Genomic DNA, 26573 nt, shown 5'->3' with positions numbered 1-26573 from the left:
AACTGAGGTACCAGGTTCATCTCACTGGGGCTTGTCGGGCAGTGGGTGCAGTACAGTGGGTGCAGCCCACCGAGTTTGAGCCTAAGCAGGGCGAGGCATTGCCTCACCTGGGAAGTGCAAGGGGTCAGGGAATTCCCTTTCCTAGCCAAGGGAAGCTGTGGCAGATGGCACCTGGAAAATCGGGTCACTCCCACACTAATACTGTGCTTTTCCAATGGTCTTAACAAATGGCACACCAGGAGATTATATCCCGCACCTGGCTCAGAGGGTCTCACTCCCACAAAGCCTCGCTCATTGCTAGCGAGCAGTCTGAGATGGAACTGCAAGGCAGCAGTGAGGCTGGGGGAGGGGCGCCCGCCATTGCTGAGGCATGAGTAAGTAAACAATGCAGCTGGGAAGCTCGAACTGGAACTGCCTGGAGTCCACTGCAGCTCAAGAAGGACTGCCTGCCTGTGTAGACTCCACCTCTGGGGGCTGCGCATAGCTGAACAAAAGGCAGCAGAAACCTCTGCAGACTTAAATGTCACTGTCTGACAGCTTAGAAGAGAGTATTGCTTCTCCCAGCACGGAGTTTGAGATCTGAGAATGGACAGACTGCCTCCTCAAGTAGCCTAAATGGGAAGCACCCCCCAGTAGGGGCAGACTGACACCTCACATGGTCAGGTCCCTCTCTGAGACGAAACTTCCGGAGGAATGATCAGGCAGCAGCATTTGCTGTTCAGCAATATTTGCTGTTCTGCAGCCTCCACTGCTGATACCCAGGCAAACGGGGTCTGGAGTGGACCTCCAGCAAACTCCAACAGACCTGCAGCTGAGGATCGTGACTGTTAGAATGAAAACTAACAGAAAGGACTTCCACACCAAAACCCCATCTGTATGTCACCATCATCAGAGATCAAAGGTAGATAAAACCACAAAGATGGGGAAAAAACAGAGCAGAAAAGCTGAAAATTTAAAAAATCAGAGTGCCTCTCCCCCTCCAAAAGAACACGGCCTCTCGCCAGCAATAGAATAAAGCTGGATGGAGAATGACTTTGACGAGTTTAGAGAAGTCTTCAGACAATCAAACATCTCCAAGCTAAAGGAGAATGTTTGAACCCATTGCAAAGAAGGTAAAAAGCTTGAAAAAAGATTAGATGAATGGCTAACTAGCATAACCAGTGTAGGGAAGTCCTTAAATGACCTGATGGAGCTGAAAACTATGGCACAAGAACTACGTGATGAATGCACAAGCTTCAGTAGCCGATTTGATCAACTTGAAGAAAGGGTATCAGTGATTGAAGATCAAATGAATGAAATGAAGTGAGAAGAGAAGTTTACAGAAAAAAGGAGTAAAAAGAAATGAACAAAGCCTCCAAGAAATATGGGACTATGTGAAAAGACAAAATCTACGTCTGTTTGGTGATGAAAGTGATGGGGAGAAGGAAGCAAGTTGGAAAACACTCTGCAGGATATTATCCAGGAGAACTTCCCCAACCTAGCAAGACAGGCCAACATTCAAATTCAGGGAATACAGAGAATGCCACAAACAAGAAATAGGGAAAGGATTCCCTATTTAATAAATGATGCTGGGAAAACTGGCTAGCCATATGTAGAAAGCTGAAACTGGATCCCTTCCTCACACCTTATACAAAAATTAATTCAAGATGGATCAAAGACTTAAGTGTTAGGCCTAAAACCATAAAAACTCTAGAAGAAAACCTAAGCAATACCATTCAGGACATAGGCATTGGCAAGGACTTCATATCTAAAGCATCAAAAGCAATGACAACAAAAGCTATAATTGACAAATGGGATCTAACTAAACTAAACTGCTTCTGCACAGCAAAAGAAAAGAAACTATCATCAGAGTGAACAGGCAAGCTACAAAATGGTAGAAAACATTTGCAATCTACTCATCTGACAAAGGGCTAATATCTAGAATCTACAAAGAACTCAAATAAATTTACAAGAAATAAAACAAACAACCCCATCAAAAAGTGGGCGAAGGAGATGAGCAGACACTTCTCAAAAGATGACATTTATGCAGTCAACAGACACATGAAAAAATGCTCATCATCACTGGCCATCAGAGAAATGCAAATCAAAACCTCAATGAGATATCATCTCACCAGTTAGAATGGTGATCATTAAAAAGTCAGGAAACAACATGTGCTGGAGAGGATGTGGAGAAATAGGAATATTTTTACACTGTTGGTGAGACTGTAAACTAGTTCAACCATTGTGGAAGACAGTGTGGTGATTCCTCAAAGATCCAGAACTAGAAATACCATTTGACCCAGCCATCCCATTACTGGGTATATACCCAAAGGATTATAAATCATGCTGTTATGAAGGCACATGCACACATATGTTTATTGTGACACCATTCACAATAGCAAAGACTTGAAACCAACCCAATTGTCCATCAATGATAAACTGGATTAAGAAAATGTGGCACATAAATGCCATGGAATATTATGCAGTCATAAAAAAGAATGAGTTCCTGTCCTTTGTAGGGACATGGATGAAGCTGGAAACCATCATTCTCAGCAAACTATCGTGAGGACAAAAAACCAAACACCTCATGTTCTCACTCATAGGTGGGAATTGAACAATGTGATCTCTTGGACACAGGAAGAGGAACATCACACACCGGGACCTGTTGTGGGTTTGGGGGAGGTTGGAAAGGGGAGGGATAGCATTAGGAGATATAGCTATTGTAAATGATGAGTTAATGGGTGCAGCACACCAACATGGCACATATATACATATGTAACAAACCTGTACGTTGTGCACATGTACCCTAGAACTTAAAGTGTAATTAAAAAAAAATCAAACTTTCCAGAGAAGACACCTCCAGAGAAGACACACTGATTATGCAGCTGCTAGGCTTCAGGCACCCAAGAATTACTGCTAACCTGGATATCCACAAATCTTCCAGACATGAGAGTATTTGCAGCAGATTCTGGTGTGTATCACGTTCGCAATAAAGCACTCGCTCCTCACATACTGTAATAAAAATACTTTAAACTTACTTCCCCCGGCACTTTTGTCTTGTCTAAGCTAACACGTAGCTATCCCAGCTTTCTCAGTTATTTAAAATAACATCAATATTTAAAATATCTATAATTAGAGCGTTATAATATATCAGTTTGTGTTATATCAAGTAATTATAATTTGTTTTACTATTGAGACAGACTGTCATGCTGTCTCAGGCTGGACTGCAGGGCACCAACATGGCTCACTGCAGCCTGGATCTTCTGAACTCGAGCCATCCTGCCGCATCAGCCCCCTGAGTAGCTGGGAATATAGCATGTGCCATCATGCCAGGCTGATTTCTAAAAGAATGTTTAGTAGTCGTGAGGTCTAACTATGTTGCCTACACTGGTCTGGAACTCCTGGCCACAAGCCATTCTCACACCTTAGTCTCCCCACGTGCTGGGATTAGAGGTGTGTGCCACCATGCCTGAGCTCCTTTTGTATTCTACTATCTTATGCATTATTTGACATTTTGGGTCTCAAAAGTTATAATCCACAGTGTTCATGTAATTATGGAACCCACAAAGAGCATGCAATTGCCAATATATTATGTACATGGAAGAGTCTTTTCTTAACTTCAATTTTAATATTTAAATTGGCATATATTTATTAACTTGTTTCTGAGATTCATCAACTTTGCTGCATTCAGTGAGTTATAGGATTATTTTGCATAAATACACCAAATTTATTTAGCTATTCTACTGTTGAAGAATATTTTGGCTCTAATTTGGAGCTACTATAAAAATTGATGCAGGGAACAATATTGTGTATGTTGAAGTACATGTAGGCAATCAGTTGACTATATTTTAGAATTAGAATATCTAGCTCATAAGAAATGCTAATAGTCAGTTTCCCAAAAAGTATTTCCATTTACATCTCCCCAGTCATGAATAAATTTCATTTATTCTGTGTCTTTGACTACACACAATATTATGTCTCTTTAAATTTTCGTATTTTTTTTATGGGGGTCTGTGGTACAATCAGTGGATTAATTCTTATTTTTGTAAGACTAAGGAAAGTGAGCACTTTTTTGTATTTGGCTAGTTATTTATGTATCCAATTCTGTAAAGTGTCGGTTCAGATATTTTACCCCATCTTCTATTGAGTTCACTGTCTTTTGTTAATTACATTTTAAGTATTCATCATACACACGTATTATATTTTATTTTATGTATGTTGGGGTGAATATCTTTCTCCACAACTAGTTTGCATAATGTTTTCTGAAACACAGAAGTCATCATTATCAATATAAATGAACTAATTGTTTTAATTACTAAGTTGTGCCCTGGTTAAGAAATCCTTATGAGAATATTGTATCAGGTTCCCCTTACTTTCAGGACTTCAATCTATCTGGAAATGACTGTGTATGGTTTGAGGTAGGACACAGTATTTAGTTACTTTTTTTTAATATGAATTAATCCAGTATTGGTCTGATCACCTTGTGTATTTCAATGTAGAAGAGCACACTAATAATGAAGGATTATTTATATCTGTGGTGAGAATTACAAAATAAAGTCAAACATAGAAGGTCAAATAATATTACCTCAAAGGATAGATTAATACAATGAATCTTGATGGATAAGTGTAATATCGTTAGATAAGGAGAAGAAAAACATTTCCCAGTTATCACTGAGAATTCACTTCAAGTTTTTTTGCATGAAGCAAAAGATCTCGACTGTCTTCCGTTGATTTTAACTTCATTCAGACATGTCTGTCATTTATTATTTCACTCAGTGACAGTCAGAAATAAAGAAAAAAAGAGAATATACTGTAAGCCATGATCATAAATAATGATTTTTCAAAAATTATTTAATAAAGAACCAATACATATACTTTTAGCATTTTCAGCATATTTAATAGTAACACAGTATATGAGTTTTGGTAACATTAGAAGGCAGTTCAAGACATAAAATAGAGCCTATTTGTCCTGTTTGCTAAGGCACAAGGAAGAGGACTTCATGGAATAAAGGGGTTCCCACAGCATGTGAACACATTTCTGATTTGTCTCTGGTCAGAAGTGAATGCAGCAAATGATAGGCCTGAGAGGAGGTGAGAAAGAGCAATTAGGGATAGTGTATATTAGGGAGCTTTGATTAACATCAACAAAACTCACAGTCTTAGCCTCATAATCCAGGAATAATCCTACTCGGCTGGTAGGTCTTGGGATATATTGCAGCATAAGTGGTGAGGTGGTAAAGAGATGGCATTGAATGTCATTCTTAACACACCCAAGAAGAAAGAGTCCCTCCTCTCCATCTATCTTCTCATTCTGATTCTTCTCTTTCCAATACGTATTACAGACACCAAAAGCCCAATTCCAAGAGTCCCCTACATGGACCTCCCAGTAATATTTGCCTGGAGGTGAAAGTCTGAGGACCCCATCCAAGAAAATTTCTAGGTGTTGCAGTGATATAGGGCGCATCTTGATGATTACATCCAACACACATGCTTCTCAAAATTTCATATGGAAATATATGACTGTTGGCCTCTTCACAATGCAGAGTAATATGCACTGTAAAAAAAAAAAATGAAAACATGCATAGACATGTGTAAATAAGAAAAAATAATTGTCCTATCAAGATGTTACTTTACCAGGAAATGTAGTCATAGAGACAGTTTTGCTTGTAACTTCTAGTAAAGTATAGAGATGATCAATATTATATACAAGACAAGCAAAACCCTAACCACAGATATGAAATTTTTTTTGAAAACTTACATATTAAGAGCCAAATGTGAGACAAACTTCTTTCAATCCAGTTTTCAAAGTAAAACGTACACATTATGTGCCCTAAATGCTATGCTGTTATCAAGATCATGGTTTAGAAATGCTTCTTATTCTTAAAAGCTAGTGCTATCATTTTGAAAAGAATGTGAAGATTTTCACTTACTCAAGAACTGCTCTAGATATCTGTATAAAAATGCATATGTACATGTTATAAGTGATAATTTAAAGAAGATTTCTGCAAAATCTTTGACCAGTCTCTCTGTGGTCCTCCATGCTAGCTCTGGACTGAAGCTAGATTTTAGACTTCACATGTAGCTCCTCATATTGCAATTAAATTGAACGTATTTTCATTTGTAATTTTACTTATATTCACAAAATGATTTCTTCCTTTTATTTTTACCCCTTAATTCAAATGTTTGCAATATATGAATATGTACCGATTTAAAAAATACAAAAACCCCAAGAATCTCCAGTAAACTATATTCCCCCAAAGAACAGTTGTCAGCAGTTCAAATGAATACATTTGAGAAATGTACAATTTTTTATTTAACATTAAATAATTCATCTTCATTCTGAGCATTATTTCATCTGCTCCTTTTTAAAATTTGCTACCCTACTCCTTTTTCCCATTATATAATTCAATACATCTTATGCCAGAAAGTGTTTGTTTTTCTGTCTTTCAAACTTAATGCTACAAATCTGACTATAAATACAGACACAGACACCAAAGGGTTGCATGGTTATTTTGTTCACTTATGTCTTAAAATAAGTAAAATATTTGATAAAGTATGAAATATTACCTATGTGATCCTAACAATAATAATATTTAAAGTGAGAGTGCTGCCTGTGGGTGGAGACTTACCTCAGAATTGGTTGAGCCTGTCCATCAGTCCAGCGATGGGCCCTGAAGTGAGCTCTAGATTCAGAGGCTGGGGCTTATGCAGCAGTACGGACTCACTCCTGCAAGGAAAAACGTGCAGTTACAACATCTACAGCCATAAAATAAATCAGAATCACTATTTGTATGTAAAAGACATTTCATGAGAATCCTTTGATTCTACACATCTGATAATTCAAAAATTATTACTTCCTTTTTGAAATTAATTCTTGTTTACAGTTTCTAAATTTTAAAGCATGATGGAAGTGTCTAAGTCAGAATTCAATCTGATCCTTCGTTTTTTTTTTTGTTTGTTTTTGTTTTTGTTTTTGTTTTTGTTTTTGTTTTTGTTTTTGTTTTGCCCCAATTGTGTAAGGTTCCTCAGCCTTATGGCCTTGAGAATATTTAGAATTGAAATTCTGATTTCCACTTTTGGGCAGACTCCCCTGACATCTTTGTCTAAAATAGTGGGGTTCTGGGGAAACTGCTGCATCCACTGCTTCCTTTTCAACATAAAGGATGTGAAACTTGTTCTAGGCAGGGAGATCTGCCTTTTAGCAAAGAGCTTCCCTAGAGACTTATACACTTCTAACACTCCACAGTTTTTTTCAATCTATTTTTCAGAACTCTTAACTGATATGTTTATATGCATAAAAAACAAAATATCAACACATTGTCACTGCTAAAACACTTTCCCCTCTTCTCTCCTGCTTCCTCTAGTGACTTTCTCACCATCCATGAAACAAAACTATCTTTCACCTATGCAGGATTTTAAGCAATAAAACAAATCAGGAATAAAAATGTTTGTTTTAGTTCACTCTTCTTCTATTCATTTATTTACTTTGTGGCCTTGTCTTTTAAGGTGTGGGAACAAAAGTAGATGCAAAAAAACGTGGTATCAATATCTTAATTATTTATGCCATGACTTTAGTAGAGCCTGCTTTGATATTTGTGGAATATGAAAGAACATATGCTAAAATCTGGGTACACTCTCACCTGTTTAATATGTCTCCAAAACCCTGTAAAAAAAATAAGAAAAAGTTAGTGCATTTGAAAAGATGCATCTTTCACTAAGTTCAGTGTGAGATTTGTAGTCAGTTTCCGAAGATATTCTTCCCCTACCACCTTCTCTTCTGGAAAGCCATTTCCGGTTTTTCTGTAATAAAAAACCCAGTCAGTTATATTGTCATTAATTAACGTCCTGGGAAAGTCTGAGTCTTGAAGACATTCTATAAATAAGAATGGAGAAGAGGCCCAGAGGATGTGTGCTCTGTGGTAACCTCGAAAAACCTACTCAGTCATCTTTAGCTGAACGAGTTACCCAAATGCATGGACCCCAAAATAATGTTAATGCGAGCCTAGATTCCCCAAAAATCTGATCTTGCCATGTCTCCAAATTAATCTAAATGTAAATGAATCACTCACTATTTCATACATGTTTAACAACCCAAAGTATATTATTGACTTAGATGGGGAATATTGCTTGGGGTTGTTGCCTTGACCATTCCACAAAGTTTTGTGACTGGTGGATAAAGTAGGAGGGAGCTTTGGCCTGGTAGGATTCCTTGGCGGGGCTATGTTCTCCCAATAAAGTAGCATTAGGTATGCAAATGTGTTTTTGGAAACGCGTCATGGAAATAAAGGTAGGGAGATGGATTTCAGCCATGAGGAAAATGCCTATACATGTGAATATTCAAAAACCTGAACCACATTGTGGGTTCGTACCTGTAGTAGTTCCACATCTGGTTTATGGCACATTTCTTTCAGCTCCTCATACATTCCTCTTAAAATCTCCCTCCTATGAGCCATTTTGGCTTTACTTAAATGAAGTTGATGAAAAATATTTTTCCCCTTCTTTTTCAGCATCTCCAAATTATGTTTTTCTTCTTCATGGTGAAATGCAGGCATCTTCTGATACTCAGCTCTAATTGCTTCTAGCCTTAAATTCACATAATCCTGCAATGATAATGGGTTAATCAAAAGAGAAATCTATTTATCTATCTCCTATGAAATCTCACTGATTCCTTTTTTCTCTCGAACATCCAGTAGTTTAAATCTGAGTCTTGCCAGTTCTTAGAATCCACAAAATTTTGTTCCTTTCCCTTCTTTCTGCATGAAGATCAACATAGATGTATCTGCCAATTACATTAAATTTATTCAAGATAGTGTGTCTTCTAAGATAGTTAGAAATTAAAAAAAAAAACAAAACAAAACACAATTTGAATTTCACTATTCCAACCTATATTATGGAAAAGTAAGAACAGTTCATGCTTAAGAATTGGAGTATAGAGCTGTAGTTACTAGAAAGGAAATAATTATTTCTATTTCATTGATACACGACAAGTTGCTTAAACTCATTATATGTGAAATGACCTTAGACTAGCATGTCCGGCTAAATGCGTTTCACCCAGCAAAACCTATCCTAATAAGGTTGCATTTATGATTTGGTCATCTTTGCCTCTCTGAATTCATTTCCTTCCATTCTTTCTCTAACTCATCCCAATCTGAAACATAGAATTCTTTATGTTTCCTCAGGCCTCCAAATGTACACAGACTCAAAATTACTGCATATGCTGTTCTCTCCAACTAGAATTATATAGATACACACAAACACACACACACACATACATACACATATATACACACTCATGGTCCACATATATATCCCTACACACATTTCTGTTCCCTCTCCTCTTCAAAACTTTGTTTCAATTTGAATTTTTCAGTGAGGCTTTTTTCTGACCACCCTATTTAAAACGCAGACACTCATCTCCAGTTTCTGACCTCTATTGTCCTTTTCTACTTCCCTGCTTGATTATTCGCCAACAAAAAACTTTCCACACTCAAATACGTCATGCATTGCATATATTTGCATATTAACCATTTGACTCTCTCATTTGGATTGTATGATTTGTGAGGACAAAAGTGCTTCCTTTCTTCTTTACTAGTATGTCTTCTAATTTAATCTTCAACATAGACTAGGTTCTCATGAAATACTTTTCAACAAACTAATATTAGCTATCATACCCTCAATGTATATGTCCACAAAGAGAAAATTATTTATAATATTTTTCTGAAGTCCTCAGAGTTCTACTTATATTTAGATACTAGTTCCCATATTTCTGGTATGTTTATATGTCTCCCTCAAGACCAAAATCTGTGTTTCTCACCACTTTTCTCAACATATCGTATTATTCAGTATTAATTAGTTGAGATTCTTAATTTCATGGTTTCCCTACATTTCCCCTGTCACTTTTTCTGCCTCAAATGTTCCATACAATTCCAAACACTACTTGTCCATCAGCATTCAGATTAATGCTGACCCAGCCTCAGAAGCTTCACTTGAGCTTTCCAAGACTGCCAAATAAATCTTGTGCCCAGCGTTTATCCAACCAGCACATACAGAATGCTGTGAGATGGCCCAGTTTCTTGTAACTGTTTGTGTACAGCTACAGGTTTGTAAGGAAATAAATCAGCATGCTTGGGTGACATCAGTGGTTTTCTTAGAAATCCTACTTAACAGACATACTATTCTGTATAAGAAATGAGGCCAATTTTTCTCAATGTTTTTTCCTTTTTTTTTTTTTTTCTTCACTGAATCCCAGTATACAGGAAACTGAGTAAATCTCTCTACATATAATTTATATAATAAACATATTTATTTATTATTTTTCTCATTTTTTATATTTAGAGGTTTTTTCCTCCTAAATGTTGACTATTGCAATTTTTTTCTGCCAAATATTGACTATCCCCAGGTTGATCTTATATATATTGCCGAAGGGGTTAGGTCATTGTGCAACCAGAAATGGCTCCATCTTTCTGTCCAGGGATTATCAAAGGGTCAGGATTGGGAGTAAGAGCATGTTTGAAACAGTTTGATTGGTTGGCCAATGGCAACATATTTTTTAACTTACCCATCGCCCCCACTTATGTTGTTGTTGTTCTTAAGAGGCAGGGTCTCACACTGTCTCCCAAACTGGAGTTCAGTGGTGCAATCTCAGCTCACTGCAGCCTCAAACTCCTGAGCTTGATCAATCTTTCCACCTCAGCCTCCAAAATCACTAGGACTACAGTCACGTGTCACAATGCCCAACTAATATTTGTTCTTAGATTTGTCGAGACAGAGTATCCCTATGTTGCCCAGGATGGTCTACAACTCCAGGCCTCAAGCAATCCTCCCAGCCCAGCCTCCCAAATTTATGAGATTACAGGCATGAGCCACCACTCCTGGCCTTATCTCTTTACTTTCATTTGCCCATCCTTTGTAGGACTGTTGTGTGAACTGTCTTAGCCCATTCTATAAACATTCTTCTGCCGTGGTCATGTGAAACATTACAAAATTGTTTTTGATGTTTCTTCTTGTTTTATGTTAAATATTCTAACATAGTATTGTGATGTTTTTAAAAAGGACAAAAAACACAATAGAAGTTTGACTAATCACAAGATTTTGATGATCACAATTGTGCTATAATTTATTGTAATGTAATAAAAATTCAGCACTTACTTGTAATGTGCCTTGGGACAAATCATTTAGTCACTTGATTTCTCAGACCTCAGTTTCCTCCTCTGTGAAATACTAGTATCAACTGTATGTAGCTTATTTTAAATAATTAGGAAAATTATAAGTAATTACTTTAATACCGATCATGATTGCTGTGGTTACCATATCGTTGCTACTATTGTAGCATAGTACCACTTACCACTTTACATTTTTTTTGTTTGTTTTGTTGGTTGTTTTTGTTTGTTTGTTTTGTTTTGTTTGTTTTGTTTTTGAGACAGAGTCTCGCTCTGGAGCCCAGGCTGGAGTGCAGTGGCGCCATCTCGGCTCACTGCCACCTCCCCCTGCCAAGTTCAAGCAATTCTCCTGCCTCAGCCTCCTGAGTAGCTGGGATTACAGGCACGTGCCACTGTGCCTGGCTAATTATTTTGTATTTTTAGTAGAGACGCGGTTTCACCATGCTATCCAGCCTAGTCCTGAACTCTTGACCTCATGATCCACCCACCTCGGCCTCCCAAATTGCTGGGCTTGCAGGCTTGAGCAACCGCACCCGGCCACAGGAGTCTTTAGAGATGATTGAACATGGAAGTTCAGTTGACAAGTGGCTGATTCAAATTGTTAAATTAGAAATATTCAATGTTAGAATTGTGTAGTGCTCTTGTGTTTCTCCTCTATATCATTTGGGAAACTAGTAAACAGCATGCTGTTTTATCAACAGGCATGTCATCTATGCTCCAAGCAGCCACAGCAAGTATTCAGGGGAGTCCTTTCCAGGAATTTCTAATGCTCTGTTTGAAATGAAAAGCAAAGTGGACCCTTGCAAGGCTAGGGGAGAAGTGAAGAGAAAGATTTCTGTTGCAGCCTTCACAGTGCAGGCAGTTTCAGAGGCTTTGAAACAAGTAGCCTATGAGGATTCTTTAGAGAACCTATATTAATTTGTGTGGTATATCACTCAGAAAGAACCATGATGGGTTCTATTGATGAATTTTTAAATTAATGTATTAGACATAAAGCTGGATATTATATACAGTTATGTGAGTGTCCACATATATGTTTGCATATATGTTTTCTTTTATTTTCTTGTAATGGATTAAAAAATTAAAATTTATAATCATACAAGGTTATTCTGAAGTAGAAGAATCAAACTCAGTATTAAATCCAAGGGGAATAGACAAATATCATAAAACTCTCATCTGGCATTATCGGGGAATCAAGTCTAATGTGTTCATGTCTCTTCACACATGGGAAAACATCAGTTTGTCATAGAGCACAGTGCGGAATATGCACAACTGCTCCAAGCCGGAGGTCTCACGCCCTGCCTGGGGCCTCCCAAGGCTGAGAGGATCACAATCTCAGCACACTAGTTGGGACACTGGTTAAATTACACTTTTATTAAATGTAATCCTTCTATAGCATAAGAAATCATTATTTTTTAATTGAAAATATTTTATTTATATAAGACTATCATGTAATATACAAGTATAGAGAAAAATAATAATGAAATGAGTATCTGTGAACCTACTTACCATATTAAGAAAATAACATTTCCAATACCTTTGGGTTCTCCATGCACTAATGACAGTTGCATTTTTTTACTTTCTTGAATTTTATGTTTACCTTTATTTCCTCTGGTATTCTTTATAATTTTATCACACAAGGCTATATTATTTGCATGTTTCATGGTTTGACTTTAGGTAGTTTTGAACTTTTTAAAATAAAATCATACCAGGTATAGTTTTATGGTACTTGATTTTTTTTCACTGGTCTTTAAGTGTTCAGATAGATAGATAGGTAAGTAGATAGATAGATGGATAGCATTTATTCAAATGAAAGGAAGATTCATGGTCCGTCAAGAAAGAGAAAACATATAATAATGTGAATAGGGAAAGTTAATATAAAGAATAATTAATTATAACAGCATTTGAGCAAGGAAATACTGTCTAGTAGAATGTAAGGAGAAGTCTAAATAATACGTGATGACACATATAAGGAATTGCCATTGTTTCCAGGGTGAAGTTGGAGTAGTCAATGGAGAGTCCCCTCACCCCTCGGCCTCACTGAATGTTTAGAAGTTGCTGTATTGTTGCGCTTGAAAAACTTGCTTTAAATCCACACTTCAGAGCTCCCCAGAGACTTGCCTTCCGGGCCACTGGTGCAGCTGTTTATGAAGAAATGTCGTGCCAGACGGGCTCCACTGCAAATATGGAAAAGGGCAGTATCAGGAGAAGCTCATGGCTGCTGAGTTCTCGTGGGCCCCAGTTAACTTCAGGAAGTGGGTGCTACAGCAGCAGCCTGAACTACACAATCTGGGCGTTGGTGTATCCCTGTATGTCCTCCGGGCCAGACACTGGAGGTGTCATTTCCAAAGCAGATTGGAAGCACTTTTTTGGAATTTCTCTCCAAAGCTTTCTACTCACAAACATTGACATCATAACATGTGACAAAGGAAAAGTATTTAAAGGATCTAGATCTATTTATGTAAACAATCAAGAGTGAGTTTGTAGTGGATAACCCAAGGTTGGATAAACAGTGCATCATAAAATATATTTATTCATTTTCTTCTGTTGTACATTTGGAATGATTTTTGTATTTTGATATTTGTGAACATGTCTCCTAATGCAAATACTCAATAGATTCTCTTTCCTGACAGTATCTTCTGTAGGTGGAATCTCTGGGTTATACAATTTGTGGATCACCAATTCTACTGGGCAATGCCACAGTGATTCAAACTAATTTCACTTATTTATATTTCCACTGACAAGGTAATCATGTTATACAAAATAATAGAAGTATGGATGATTGTGGCAAGTTAAAGAAATACAAAGAATTCACCCTTACTAGAACCCAAGTCATTTGTGGGAGGAGCAATTCATACATCGAGCACCAAATATGTCAAGTACATTTTGGAAGACATTGAGAGGAGTGTAACTACTTTCTTTTGGTTTATCAAAAATCCCATAATGAGGTTAAGTAGGTAGGAATATAGGCACATTTGCATTTCAGCAAGCATTCTGGCCTAGATGGAATAGAAGGGTATCACCAGCAAGAGGACAGAACTAATATTCTTTAGTGTGTATGAGACAGGATCTCACTCTGTCACCCAGGCTAGAGTCAGTGGCACAACCCCGGCTCAATACAAACTCTGCCTCCTGGGCTCAGGCAATCGTCCAGCCTAAGACTCCCAAGTAGCTGAGATTAGAGGCGTGCACCATCATGCCTGTCTAATTTTTCTATCTTTTTGTGGAGATGGAGTTTCCAGTGTTGTCTAGGCTGACCTTGAACTTCTCAGCTTGACTGATCAAACCACCTAGGCCTCCCAAAGTGCTGGGATTACAGGCATGAGCCACCATGCCAGGTCCCGAAATCTTTTCTCATGATAACTACTGTCACATAGACTTCACTATCAGAAAAGATAAGTCTACCCTCATCCTTTGGGTTTTAGCTTAGGTATTGTTTCTTTTAGGAAGACTTTTAGGATGACTGTCCCTTCCTTTCTATCAACTATTAAGCCATGAGCTCCTTAAGGACTTAGTCTTGTTTTTTATTTACACTTTTTAAAAATTTACTTTAATTTTTGGGATACATATGCAGAATGTGCAGGTTTGTTAGTATTTTGGCTCCAATCTTTACCAGTAAGGAGATTTCATAGTAGACACTCATTTTGTGAGTAATCAGAACAGCGTGCATATGAGACCCTCTGAGACATTCTGTGCTTTGAAAAGAAGAGTTGCCCTGCACACTAGGATTTCCACAATGCCTTTGTTATGGGGTTTGGCTGAGCATGCTCACAGGCTTTTTGTCATGTCATTGATAGAGAGTTGGACAGTATGGTAGATGTAGGACAGCGTGCATATTAGTATTCAAAAAAATGTACTAAAGCCTGCACAATGCTTGAAAGATTTGTCAATTTTCAGTCAATTCTGCCAGCATGCAAGAAGCATCCCCCAAAAAGATTGTATGTAATTTGGTGGCTTAGGAACATACTTTGGCAACGTATGTCATGTCACTGAAAGGAAAACAGTTTTCAGAGACTGCCTGGTTTCAAACCCTAGCTCTGCTATTCATTAGAGTATGCCTATGGGCAAATTATTAAAGTTCCCTGTTCTTACATTTCTCAATCTTTAAATCAGTATAAAGTATCATTTATCTTATCAGGTTGTTGTAAGAATTAAATAAGTTAGAACATGTGAAGCACTCAGAACAGTTTTTAGCACAGAGTTGGTAATCAATAAATGTCCGATATTTTCACTTGAATGACAGGGTATTTTTTAGTTAGGCAAGGAAATACTGCTTTTTCTCTCTTACCTATTCTGCATGGTAACACAATTGTAGTAAAATAGGTAATAACTTTTTCAGTTACGAGCACTAAAATTTGCAACTATTTTTTATTCTTTTATATGCATCTCATAAGTTGCTTATTGTTTATTTCTGTCTAATATAGGGCAGTCTACAAAATATAGAATTGAATTTTTACTGAGAAGTGAGAATGCAGGAAGTCTTTCTTCTTTACACTTAGCTAGATAATATGCAACATTTTAAGAAGTGTTTGAAGCAGTTTTCAAAGAACAACATTTCCGGAAAGACTGTATGTAAGTATCTATGATTACCTTTACTTAACTTTATTGGATGTATTTTTTGAAGCATAATGCTGATCAAATGACACTTCAGAAAACATACTAATTTGCAATGCCATGGACTGATTAAAAAGACAGCCACTTCATCTTTTCCTAGGATATGTTGGCTTTTATAAATTTTATAAATTTTAAATGTCTGTTAATATATAAATGGTGATTTTTAAATAGATTTTTACTTTTTCAACTTCTAGCAAGGTTTGTAATTTTCAGTTTATAGAAATGACCTAAATCCCCAAACATTAGATAATTTATGAATACATTAAATCATGGTAAATGACAACAAAATATATTAGTTTGGCAACTGTGTTAAAAATAACTTTCATGCACTGTTAAAGGTAATTATGCACATAATTACTGTGTAAATAGCAGCCAGGTGCCATGGCTCATGCCTGTAACACCAGCACTTTGGGAGGCTGAGATGCGCGGATCACCTGATGTCAGGAGTTAGCGACCAGCCTGGCCGACTTGGTGAAACCTTATCTCGACTAAAAATACCGAAATTAGCCAGTTATGGTGGCAGACACCTGTAATCCCAGCTACGTGGGAGTCTGAGGCAGGAGAATCACTTGAACCTGGGAGACAGAGGTTGCAGTGAGCCAAGATCATGCCATTGCACTCCAGCCTGGGTGGCAGAGGGAGACAACATCTCAAAAAAAGTAATAATAATTATTATTATTGTGTAAATAATTATTGTATAATTGTTAAAATATGAATACAAAACATTGATGTAGATAGTTATGTACATGTATATGTAAATATCAGTTTTAAAATTATTGAAAATGGGGGATGAACAAAAAGTAGATTTTATTTTCATGTAACACAATCATGAAATAGTCATAAAATAGTAAAAATTAGAAAAACAGGCTAATACAACTAATTCTATCAACCATTATATATACAATTATGTGAAACACAATTGACTTCCTTGCTGTACTCTTTTACACAAGAGAGTTACACAGTACAGATGTGTTGGTAATCCCAGTTAATGTGTTATCTTTGAACATATTCAGATAAATAACAACTAGGCACTTAAGCAATTATAATTTTAAAACAGAGAAAAACAAAATTTTCAAGTTAGCACGTGACCCAGTGCAGTGACTCACGCTTGTAATCCCAGCACTTTGGGAGGCAGAGGTGGGCAGATCACCTGAGATCAGGAGTTCAAGATCAGCCTGAGCAACATGGTGAAACCCCGTCTCTACTAAAAGTACAAAAATTAGCTGGATTTAGTGGTGGGTGCCTGTAATCCCAGCTGCTTGGGAGGCTGAGGCAGGAGAATCACTTGAACTCGAGAGGCAGAGTTTACAGTGAGCTGAGACCGAGCCATTCCACTCCAGCCTGGGCTACAGAGTGAGATACCATCTCAAAAAAAACAAAACACAAAAAACAAAAAAAAGCAATTAGCATGTGACAATATTTAATGAAATAATTGTTATAGTTAAAATATTTCTTTAAATAACCTGTGTTAAGTCAACTTTCTTGCCTCTCATTCCAAACTTGTCTGTTGAGCTTTGGGCACCCAAGTGTGGTTTTCAATACTTTAGAAACCTAATCAGTCTATTTACCCCTTTCTGTGCAATCTAATCAACCTCAGGAAGTGGGTGTGGTCTTTCAGGGTCCCATACAGTTTAAAAGGATCCTTGTCCAGAGATTTCTCTCTCCTTCAGGGAGGGCCCACCGGATTTGTGGCTGCTGGGCTTTGGAGCGCCAGGAATTACTTGTAGTCTGGATATCTACAGAGCTTCTAGACTGAGACCATTCATAGTAGCCTTGTGAGTATAAAATTTGCAGTAAATCCATTAGGAAATAGTCAAAACAATCATTAGGAAATAGTCAACACAATCATTAGGAAATAGTCAAAATAATAAAAATAAGAAAAACAGGCGGCTACAACTAATTCTATCAACCATCATAAATACAATTATGTGAAACACAGTTGAGTTCCTTGCTGTACTTTTTTAAACAAGAGAGTTACACAGTACATATGTGTTGGTAATCCCAGTTAATGTTTTATCTTTGAACATATTCAGATAAATAACTGCTAGGCACATAAGCAATTATAATTTTAAAACAGAGTGAGAAACAAAATTTTAAAATTAGCATGTGGCCTAGTGCAGTGGCTCACGCTTGTAATCCCAACACTTTGGGAGGCAGAGGTGGGCAGATCACCTGAGGTCAGGAGTTCAAGATCAGTCTGAGAAACATGGTGAAACCCTGTCTCTAACAAAAGTACAAAAATTAGCTGGGCTTAGTGGTGGGTGCCTGTAATCCCAGCTATTCGGGAGGCTGAGGCAGGAGAATCACTTGAACTCGAGAGGCAGAGGTTGCAGTGAGCCAAGACCAAGCCATTGCACTGCAACCTGGATGACAGAGTGAGATACCGTCTCAAAAAAAAAAAAAAAAAAAAAAAAATTAACATGTGATAATGTTTAATGAAATAATTCTTATACTTAAAATATTTCTTTGAATAACCTGTGTTAAGTCAACTTTCTTGCATCTCATTCCGAACTTGTCTCTTGAGCTTTGAGCCCCCAAGTGTGGTTTTCAATACTTTAGAAACCTAATCAGCCAGTTTACCCCTTTCTGCACAATCTAATCAACCTCAGGAAGTGGGTGTGGTCTTTCGTCGGCCCATACCCTTTAAAAGGATGCTTGTCCAGAGACTTCTCTCTCCTTCAGTGAGGACCCACCAGATTTGTCGCTCTGGGCTTTGGAGTACCAGGAGTTACTTGTAATCTGGATATCTACGGAGCTTCTAGACTGAGACCATTCATAGTAGCCTTGTGAGTATAAAATCTGCAGTAAACTCATCATGTTCACTTTTTCTCTTAAAAATACTTTAAATTTACCCGGCAGCATGCTTGGGTCTTTTCTAAGCAAACAAGTAAATGTCTTCGTGATTTTATAGAAAATCAATATAAAGTATCTTCAATTTGTAACATGTGGTTTGTGTGCCTTGCTATTTGATTCTTCTTATGTGATTATTTTCTGTATTGTTAGATTGTTTTTAAGTGTGAAAGGATATATTTCGATAGTTTCATGCAATGATAGAACCCATAAAATACCTAAAATGTTCACTAGAATGTGGGCATGTAGTAATGGTCATAATGTACACAAAAGTAAATGTAAAAAATGTTGAATTAGTTTGAAAATTCTTATTGCAAAAGTCTTGTTTGCTGTGTCTTCAAAATTTGCAGTTTGCAGACTAGATTTGAAAGCTGTTGAAAATAGTTTTAATTGGCCGGGCACGATGGCTCATGTTTGCAGCCTAGCACTTTGAGAGGCCAAGGCAGGCAGATCGCTTGAGGTCTAGAGTTAGAAACCAGCCTGGCAAACATGGTGAAACCACGTTTTTACTTAAAATACAAAAAAAGTATCCTAGCCTGGTGGCGGGTGCCTGTAGCATCCGCTACTCGGGAGGCTGTGGCAGGAGAATTGCTTGAACGTGGGAGGCGGAGGTTGCAGTAAGCTGAGATCATGCCACTGCACTCCAGCCTCGGTGACAGAGTGAGACTGCATCTCAACAACAACAACAAAAAACTCTGACAAGGGCTCCCAAGAGGCTGCAACTCCCAAGTCACTAAGAGGAATGGTGAATTGGTGGCCATGCTTCCATTAACTGCATTTCTGGATTTTCTAGTGTAGAGTGGAAAACCTAATACATATCTTCACTTTTATTGTTATTTTAGAAGATAATTAATTGTTGATTAATTCTTGTAAATTATTATAGTTTAAATATTCGTTATTTCAGAATGTGACAGTGTTCTCTCTAATCATCTGAAATGACTACAGGAAAAAATTTTCTAAATTAAAAATAATAGATATTATTTACAATTAATGTAGTGAAAGGAAGAGTTTTGATATTAAAGTTAAAAGGAAAAATTTAATGATTGATAATTTTAGGAGTTGATAGTCCACTCTGATTAATCAATCTTGGATGAAACCTACTTCATTTATAATTGTGTGAGCAAACTTCATAGGTGAGTTTGGGGGCAGGGAGTACAGAATAATAGCATAGATACTAAGTGTCTTTCATGTATTATCATCATGGAATCGTTGAGAGAGAATGACAGAGACAGAACGAGATTAAGAATGTTCTTAAGAATGAGATTAAGAATTAAGAATCAGTTTATATAAGTGACTGAAAAATCATCTCAGCTTTTACCCTCTGCCCAGGGTTTAAGCTTGCTAAGTAACTGGGAATGATTGAGAGCACGGCTTGTTTAACAAAAATACCATGAGGGCTCCCATCTCATTTTCTCATTTCAATCACAGTTGGTTGTTCATATCCAGAAGTTTCATAACTGTGGATTCAACTAATCTCAGAAAAAAATATGTACAGGAAGAAAAAAGCAACTGTACTTAACATGTCTTTTTGTTGTTGTTGTTTTATTTTTTGAGACAGAGTCTCACTTTATTACTCATACTGGAGTGCAATGGCATCATCTCAGCTCACTACAACATCCACCTCCTGGGTTCAGGCAATTCTCCTGCCTCAGCCTCCTGAATAGCTGGGACTACAGGCACGTGCCACCACCCCTGGCTAATTTTTTCTATTTTTAATAGAAACAAGGTTTCACCATGTTAGCCAGGATAGTCTCGATCTCCTGACCTCGTGATCTGCCCACCTCGGCCTTCCGAAGTGCTGGGATAATAGGCGTGGGCAACTGCGTCCTGCTAAACATGTACATATTTTTAACAATCTTCTTGCTGTTCCTAAACAGTATGGCATTACAAGTATTTATACAGCATTTACATTGTATTAGGCATTCAAAGTAATCTAGCCATAAAGTATTCAGGAGGATAGGTTTAGGTTACATGCAAATCCCACATCATTTACTAATAAGACCCTGGAACATCTTAGGATCTTGGTACTCAGGGAGTCCTGGACCCAATCTTCAATGGCTATTGAGGGAAAACTTTATAAATCCAGCATGTTTGCATTTGCTATGTCTCAGTTTGTACTGGAGCTAACTTATTAGACATATTGGACAGACCTCAAGTAAACAAGGAAAATTGTCCACTGGCCTTTTTTTTTTCCTTTTCATAGGGGCAAATAAAAATAAGAGAAAGAAATTCTCACCTTTTTTAAAATTTTCAGAGATATGGATTCAGACACCCTGCAAGCCTTCCAGAATGAGCTCATTTGCTCCATTTGCATGAACTTCTTCATAGACCCGGTCACCATTGACTGTGGGCACAGCTTTTGCAGGCCCTGTCTCTACCTCTGCTGGGAAGAAGGCAGAGCACCAATGTGCTGCCCTGAGTGCAGAGAAATCTCAGGGAAGCCTGACTTCAACACCAATGTTACACTCAAAAAGCTGGCTTCCCTAGCCAGACAGACCAGACCTCAGAACATCAACAACTCACAAAACATCTGTGTGCTCCATGAGGAGACTAAGGAGCTCTTCTGTGAGGTTGACAAGCAATTGCTCTGTGGGCCCTGCTCTGAGTCACCAGAGCACATGGCTCACAGCCACAGTCCAATAGGATGGGCTGCTGAGGAATGCAGGGTACGTGATCCCTGTAAGGCAGTTTGATATGTATAGAGTCCCAAATAAGAATGATGAGGGCCAATGCAATGATGGTGATGAGAATGCAGATGGTGGAGGTGGCGATTATTCCATGTCAATCATAACACATAAATGTGTCCTTTCAATGTTGCTGACTAATTTGGCACTCTAATCATAGCTGTGTTGAGACTTCACTAAAGGAGGTTTCCTTAGAAACATTGTTCGAACGTATAGAATGGAGCTGTGGAACAGGTGACCAGCACCAAGAACACTTTTCAAAGTCATGTTATATAAAACCAGTTTCTCAGAAAATTGATGATATTATCTGAAGGGTCCCTTAAAACTCTCTATTATATTTCTATCACTTTTCACATCCAAATTATTAGAACCAAATTTGTTTAACATGGAAAAATCTGGCCACTCCACTCTAACTTGAATTTATGTTTCTTTCAATTACAGCCTTTTTATTTAATTGATAAGGGGATTAAATCTAGTATACTGTCTTCATTTTTGCTAAGCTTCTTGCTTCTTTTGCAGGATAAACTTATAAAGGAAATGGACTATTTGTGGAAAATCAATCAAGAGACACAAAACAATCTAAATCAGGAAACTAGAAAATTTCATTCGTTAGTGGTAAGAATGAAAATATTTCGTTTATTTTTACGCAAATAAACACAATGTTGGTTTATACTTTTTAGCTAAATTCAAACTACCAGTTAAAAGATAGTGATTTCATCCCAAGAAAATGTAGTGATTTCAACTGATATAATAGGAATCACAAATAGAGAAGCCCACACAAGCTAGCCAAATTAATTCTAGCATATTGGATAAATGCCATGATATGTATTCTAGTTCAAATTTGAAGGTTAGTATAAACCTTTTCAGACACTGGAGATGAGGCAATATTTCACTAAGATTGGGTGTGAGGAAGAGGAAAGAAATAGAATAGTACATAGAGTAAAAATATAGTAAGAGGAAAAGTCAATCTGCATAATATGGTGTATGGCTAAATGTTCTTTAACATTTAGGCGAATCAGACATGGAAAAATACTAAAAGAGATATAAATAGAGGAAATAATTGACTCAGTAAGAACTGTAAAGAAGCACCACAGTGACAGAAACCAGAAGTCTTTATATAAGTTTTGATTTAAAAAGGGAGAGAGAATAGGAATATTGAAAAAGATAGACAGAAAAAAACACCAAATATTCAAGACTCTTTGCAAGAGTGAGGCAGAAAGTTTACAAATTGCTTGATTACACCCACATATAATTATTTGAAGTTTTCTATTGAGAGTGAGAACATGTAATTCTTTTAACCAAACATCTCTGCAGAACTATGTGTCAATAAGGAAGGTGATAATCACTATTCAATATCAAAAGATGCATCTACTTCTCGATGAGGAGGAGCAACTGCATCTGCAGGCACTGGAAAGAGAAGCAAAAGAGCTTTTCCAACAACTACGAGACAGTCAAGTGAGAATGACCCAACATTTAGAAAGGTTGAAAGACATGTACAGAGAGCTGTGGGAGACGTGCCACATGCCTGACGTGGAGCTGCTCCAGGTGAGGAGGGAGGGTCCATCCTCAGAGACAGGAAGTCCTTGCTGGACATTGCTGCCAGGACATGCAAATGTCACCTGCATATGTCACTGCTCTAAGCTAAGTGACACATGCTGTCTAACTCCCACCATTACAGTACATTTGTCCAGTCACTTATTACTGCATACTTTGGTAATCTTTGGGAAATTTTTGCCATTTTAGCAGATCACATATAACAAAAGTCTCTTCAATATAATTTAGAGTACTATCCACACAGAGAGATCATCTAAAATCATTAGAACTCAAGGCTAGGGGAAGGTTACTAATGTTCCATTGATATGCCCTAGTTCCTCCTCACTCTCTGATGTCCCATACAACAGTGATTTGCTAAAGCCATTGAGGGGTTTCCCCTTGCCTTGGCGAGGTTTGTGAAAGTTACTCATCAATGTCCGTGTACTCTCTTTCTCATACGGTTCTGCTTTGTTTTAATAGTTGTCATGCGTGGTCAGACCTTTCCTTGGAAATAAGATTAGGGAAATTAAAGACACTGGAAACCTAGATATCTTTGCTTTACTCCACCATGACTTGCTCAGCTCCTGTCTTCTTCATGCCCACTGATGAAGCTTTTCATTATTTAGTTGAGGTTCTGTTATTAACGTAACCTTGAATGATTACTTAGAGGCGCATAAAGAGAGATACACATTTTTAAAACAGTAAAACAGAAAGAAACAAGAGTATGAGAAAAGATGCAGAAGGAAAAATCTCTCATAATTAACATTATCTTTTTTTTTTTTTTGTAGGATGTGGGAAATGTATCAGCAAGGTGAGTTTATACTAAAAAAGTGCTATTTCTGAAAAGTTCATTCTCTTGTGAAAGAACGGGGTTTATACATTTTGAGGTACTAATATCATTCTGAGTGGCTATTTCCATTTTTGTTTCAAAAGAGGGCCTGAGGTCTTCTTCTCTTTGGTCTGGAAAGTTTTCATCTTAAAATTTGTATGAATTCAAATATACGTAAAAACAATTTGCCATTCTGAAGTTTGTTCTTCCCAGTCCATTCACGCTATCCAGCCCTACCTGACAGATCTGAATACAAAATTACTTTGAGGAATCATAGAGGTGTCTTCTACTCTGGAGGGGTAGGAGATTAAAAAAAAAAAAAAGACAGGGGGAGGAGAGAGATTCCCTCTGGGTGGCCTGAGGAGGAAGGTTTTGTTCCTAAAAGCCTCAATGACCCGGACCTGCTCCATCACAACACACCCAGTGCTAGGAAAGACCTCAGGAAAATGGTTGCCTAGGGACTCTCAGCAGCAGGGTGTTCAGGCTGGAATTATTCTATTTTGCTTTGCACAAAAGATTAAAGCTTTTTGTCTCAGTGCATATTCTATGTTAGACACTGACTAGCATTAGTGACAGCTACAGGCTGAGGTCCCTAAGATTTTTATTTGAGGTTTTTGCTCTCTGAAATATTTCCAGGATTTTTGCATACCCTCAGGGGGTGTGATGGGCAGAGGGACACAATGTCTCTTAATGACTTTAGAAGTTGTGTAATGTCTGAAAACAACATATCTGGGGAAATTGGGTTTTTATGCAAAAAAAATCAGAAAAAGTAACATTCTTATGGCCCCTAGAGTGTGGAATAAAATGTGCATGCAGGTAACCAAAACTGGCAGAATTCTGAGGAAACATCTTATATGAAAATATGATATCTTTGTATGACTGTATGATTAGCTCTGGGCCTGGAAATATAACTGAGGCCATTTTTTTGCAGGGCTGATTTGGCACAGATGCAAAAGCCCCAGCCAGTGTACCCAGAGCTCACTTCATGGCGCATAACTGGAGTCCTAGAAATGCTCAACAACTTCAGAGGTAAGATCCAGCTGCACAGCAGTCCAGCCTCAAATCATTTGCTTATTGGGTCCCTTGGTCGAGGCTTTTCCCATTTAAGTTTTATTATTTTTGACATGTAGGTAATACATAGTTTTCCAAAGCATGTGTATCTTCTCCACCTGCATAGTAATACTACAATGATCAAAACTCAATTTCCTGACTTAGAGTTTGATGAAAATGTAAAGCAAGGTAATACTTTGTCTTTAGAATAAGAGAACAAAGAATATTCAGGTCATGTAGTTATGAAGACACTAGTTGTCATGGTGGCATCAGTATTTTGTATGTATTCAATTTTATTCAATTTTGAAGGCTTAGATTTGGCATAATGGTTTTTAACTGGTTCTGTTCTATATGCATTTACATGCATTCTACAAGTAACCTTTATTATTTACAAAATCAGAGCATTTTGATCAATAAAATGACTAAAATATCCATAATCAGGGCAATTTTAATGGCATCAGATACATAACAACTGAAAGGTGAGGGATCTGTGAACATGGCCTAAGCATGTTAGCTCCATTCAAGAGAGCAGGTCTAGTACCAGAGGGCAGGAACCCAGAGTAGATTGAATCAGGAGCTAAACAGATATTGTAAAGCCAGAGTATTCTTTTCAGAAACTTATAAACTTTACATGTGTTAATTTCTACCAAATTTTTGAGGTTTGAGACTATAACAGGCATAACTTACATTCCAATAAATACTCACATCATGGCAAAGTGATGTCTACTTGTTGATGATCTTAAAGACAAATAATACTAGATTTTCTATTAAAAAAAAACATTTTAGATATGTCCTGAAACAAACTGTGCAGACATTTGTTTCATTAACAAATGAAGTAACAAATGAAATGATTTAAGTAGACATTAAATCATTACTTCGCCCAGTGATATGGTCACATTTTCTCTCTATTATTTAAGGAATAATATATAATTGTATGTGCTGTAGAGTTGTAATGACATTTCATCTTCATGGATGCATGGCGCTGAACTCTCTTGGCTTCCTCTTTTCTGTATTTTCTTGAAAGAAGAGCGAATGAAGTGAATAATTGGGCCACAGAGCCTCTGTCCCTCATAGCACTCACTAATATAATATTTTTTCCTTGTCAGTGGATAATGCTCTGAGCACGGAAATGACTCCTTGCTCTATAAGCCTTTCTGAGGATGTGAGACATGTGATATTTGAAGATGACCATCACAGTGCACCCATGGATCCCCAGGGAGTGGAGAGCTTTGCTGTGTGGGGAGCGCAAGCATTCATCTCCGGCAGGCATTACTGGGAAGTGGATGTGACCCACTCCTCCACCTGGATTCTGGGAGTCTGTAGAGATTCCAGGACAGCAGATACCAGTATCGTTATTGATTCTGATGAAACATTTTTGTTAATTTTCTCAAAGAGGAGCAATCACTATAGTCTCTCCACCAACTCTCCACCTTTAACTCAGCATGTGCAAAGGCCTCTGGGTCGGGTTGGGGTGTTTCTGGATTATGATAATGGATCTGTGAGTTTTTTTGATGTTTCTAAAGGTTCTCTTATCTATGGCTTTCCTCTTGCCTCCTTCTCTTCCCCTCTGAGGCCTTTCTTTTGCTTTGGTTGTACATGAAAAGCTGGTTTCATGATTATTTATTTTGACCTCCCATATATGATGTAAATAGTGTCCTGAGACCTTATGTGTGAGAGCCTGTGAGCTCATTGTAACTTCATGGAATGTAATTACTTTATGGTTATACATGGGATAACCACCTTGAATGTGTACATATGTTAATTAAGTTATTTTAAATAATAAATTATTGTGGAATCTTTACTAGAACATCAATAATGGCTTTTCTTGTGCAAGTTTTGTTGAGATTCATTCACTTACCATGAAAGTCATGTTCT

The 26573-nt window shown here is 37.5% G+C and overlaps 1 protein-coding gene and 1 pseudogene across 1 annotated transcript; one reads left to right on the top strand and one right to left on the bottom strand.

The window, feature by feature from the left end:
• Positions 1 to 5032: 5032 nt before the first annotated feature.
• On the bottom strand, positions 5033 to 11289 carry LOC104677794 (annotated as a pseudogene).
• Positions 11290 to 20860: 9571 nt separating this feature from the next.
• On the top strand, positions 20861 to 26298 carry LOC104677788 (tripartite motif-containing protein 64C-like). Its single transcript, XM_010382922.2, has 6 exons — positions 20861 to 21268; positions 21806 to 21901; positions 22601 to 22831; positions 23608 to 23630; positions 24580 to 24677; positions 25805 to 26298. Exons 1-6 carry the CDS (start codon positions 20861 to 20863, stop codon positions 26296 to 26298), a joined length of 1350 nt encoding a protein of 449 aa, XP_010381224.2.
• Positions 26299 to 26573: the final 275 nt, after the last annotated feature.

Source organism: Rhinopithecus roxellana, chromosome 15 (genome assembly GCF_007565055.1).
Source record: "Rhinopithecus roxellana isolate Shanxi Qingling chromosome 15, ASM756505v1, whole genome shotgun sequence".
Classification (NCBI taxonomy): domain Eukaryota; kingdom Metazoa; phylum Chordata; class Mammalia; order Primates; family Cercopithecidae; genus Rhinopithecus; species Rhinopithecus roxellana.
The sequence above is the reverse complement of the archived record's forward strand: the minus strand, read 5'-3'. Positions and strand labels throughout refer to the sequence as shown.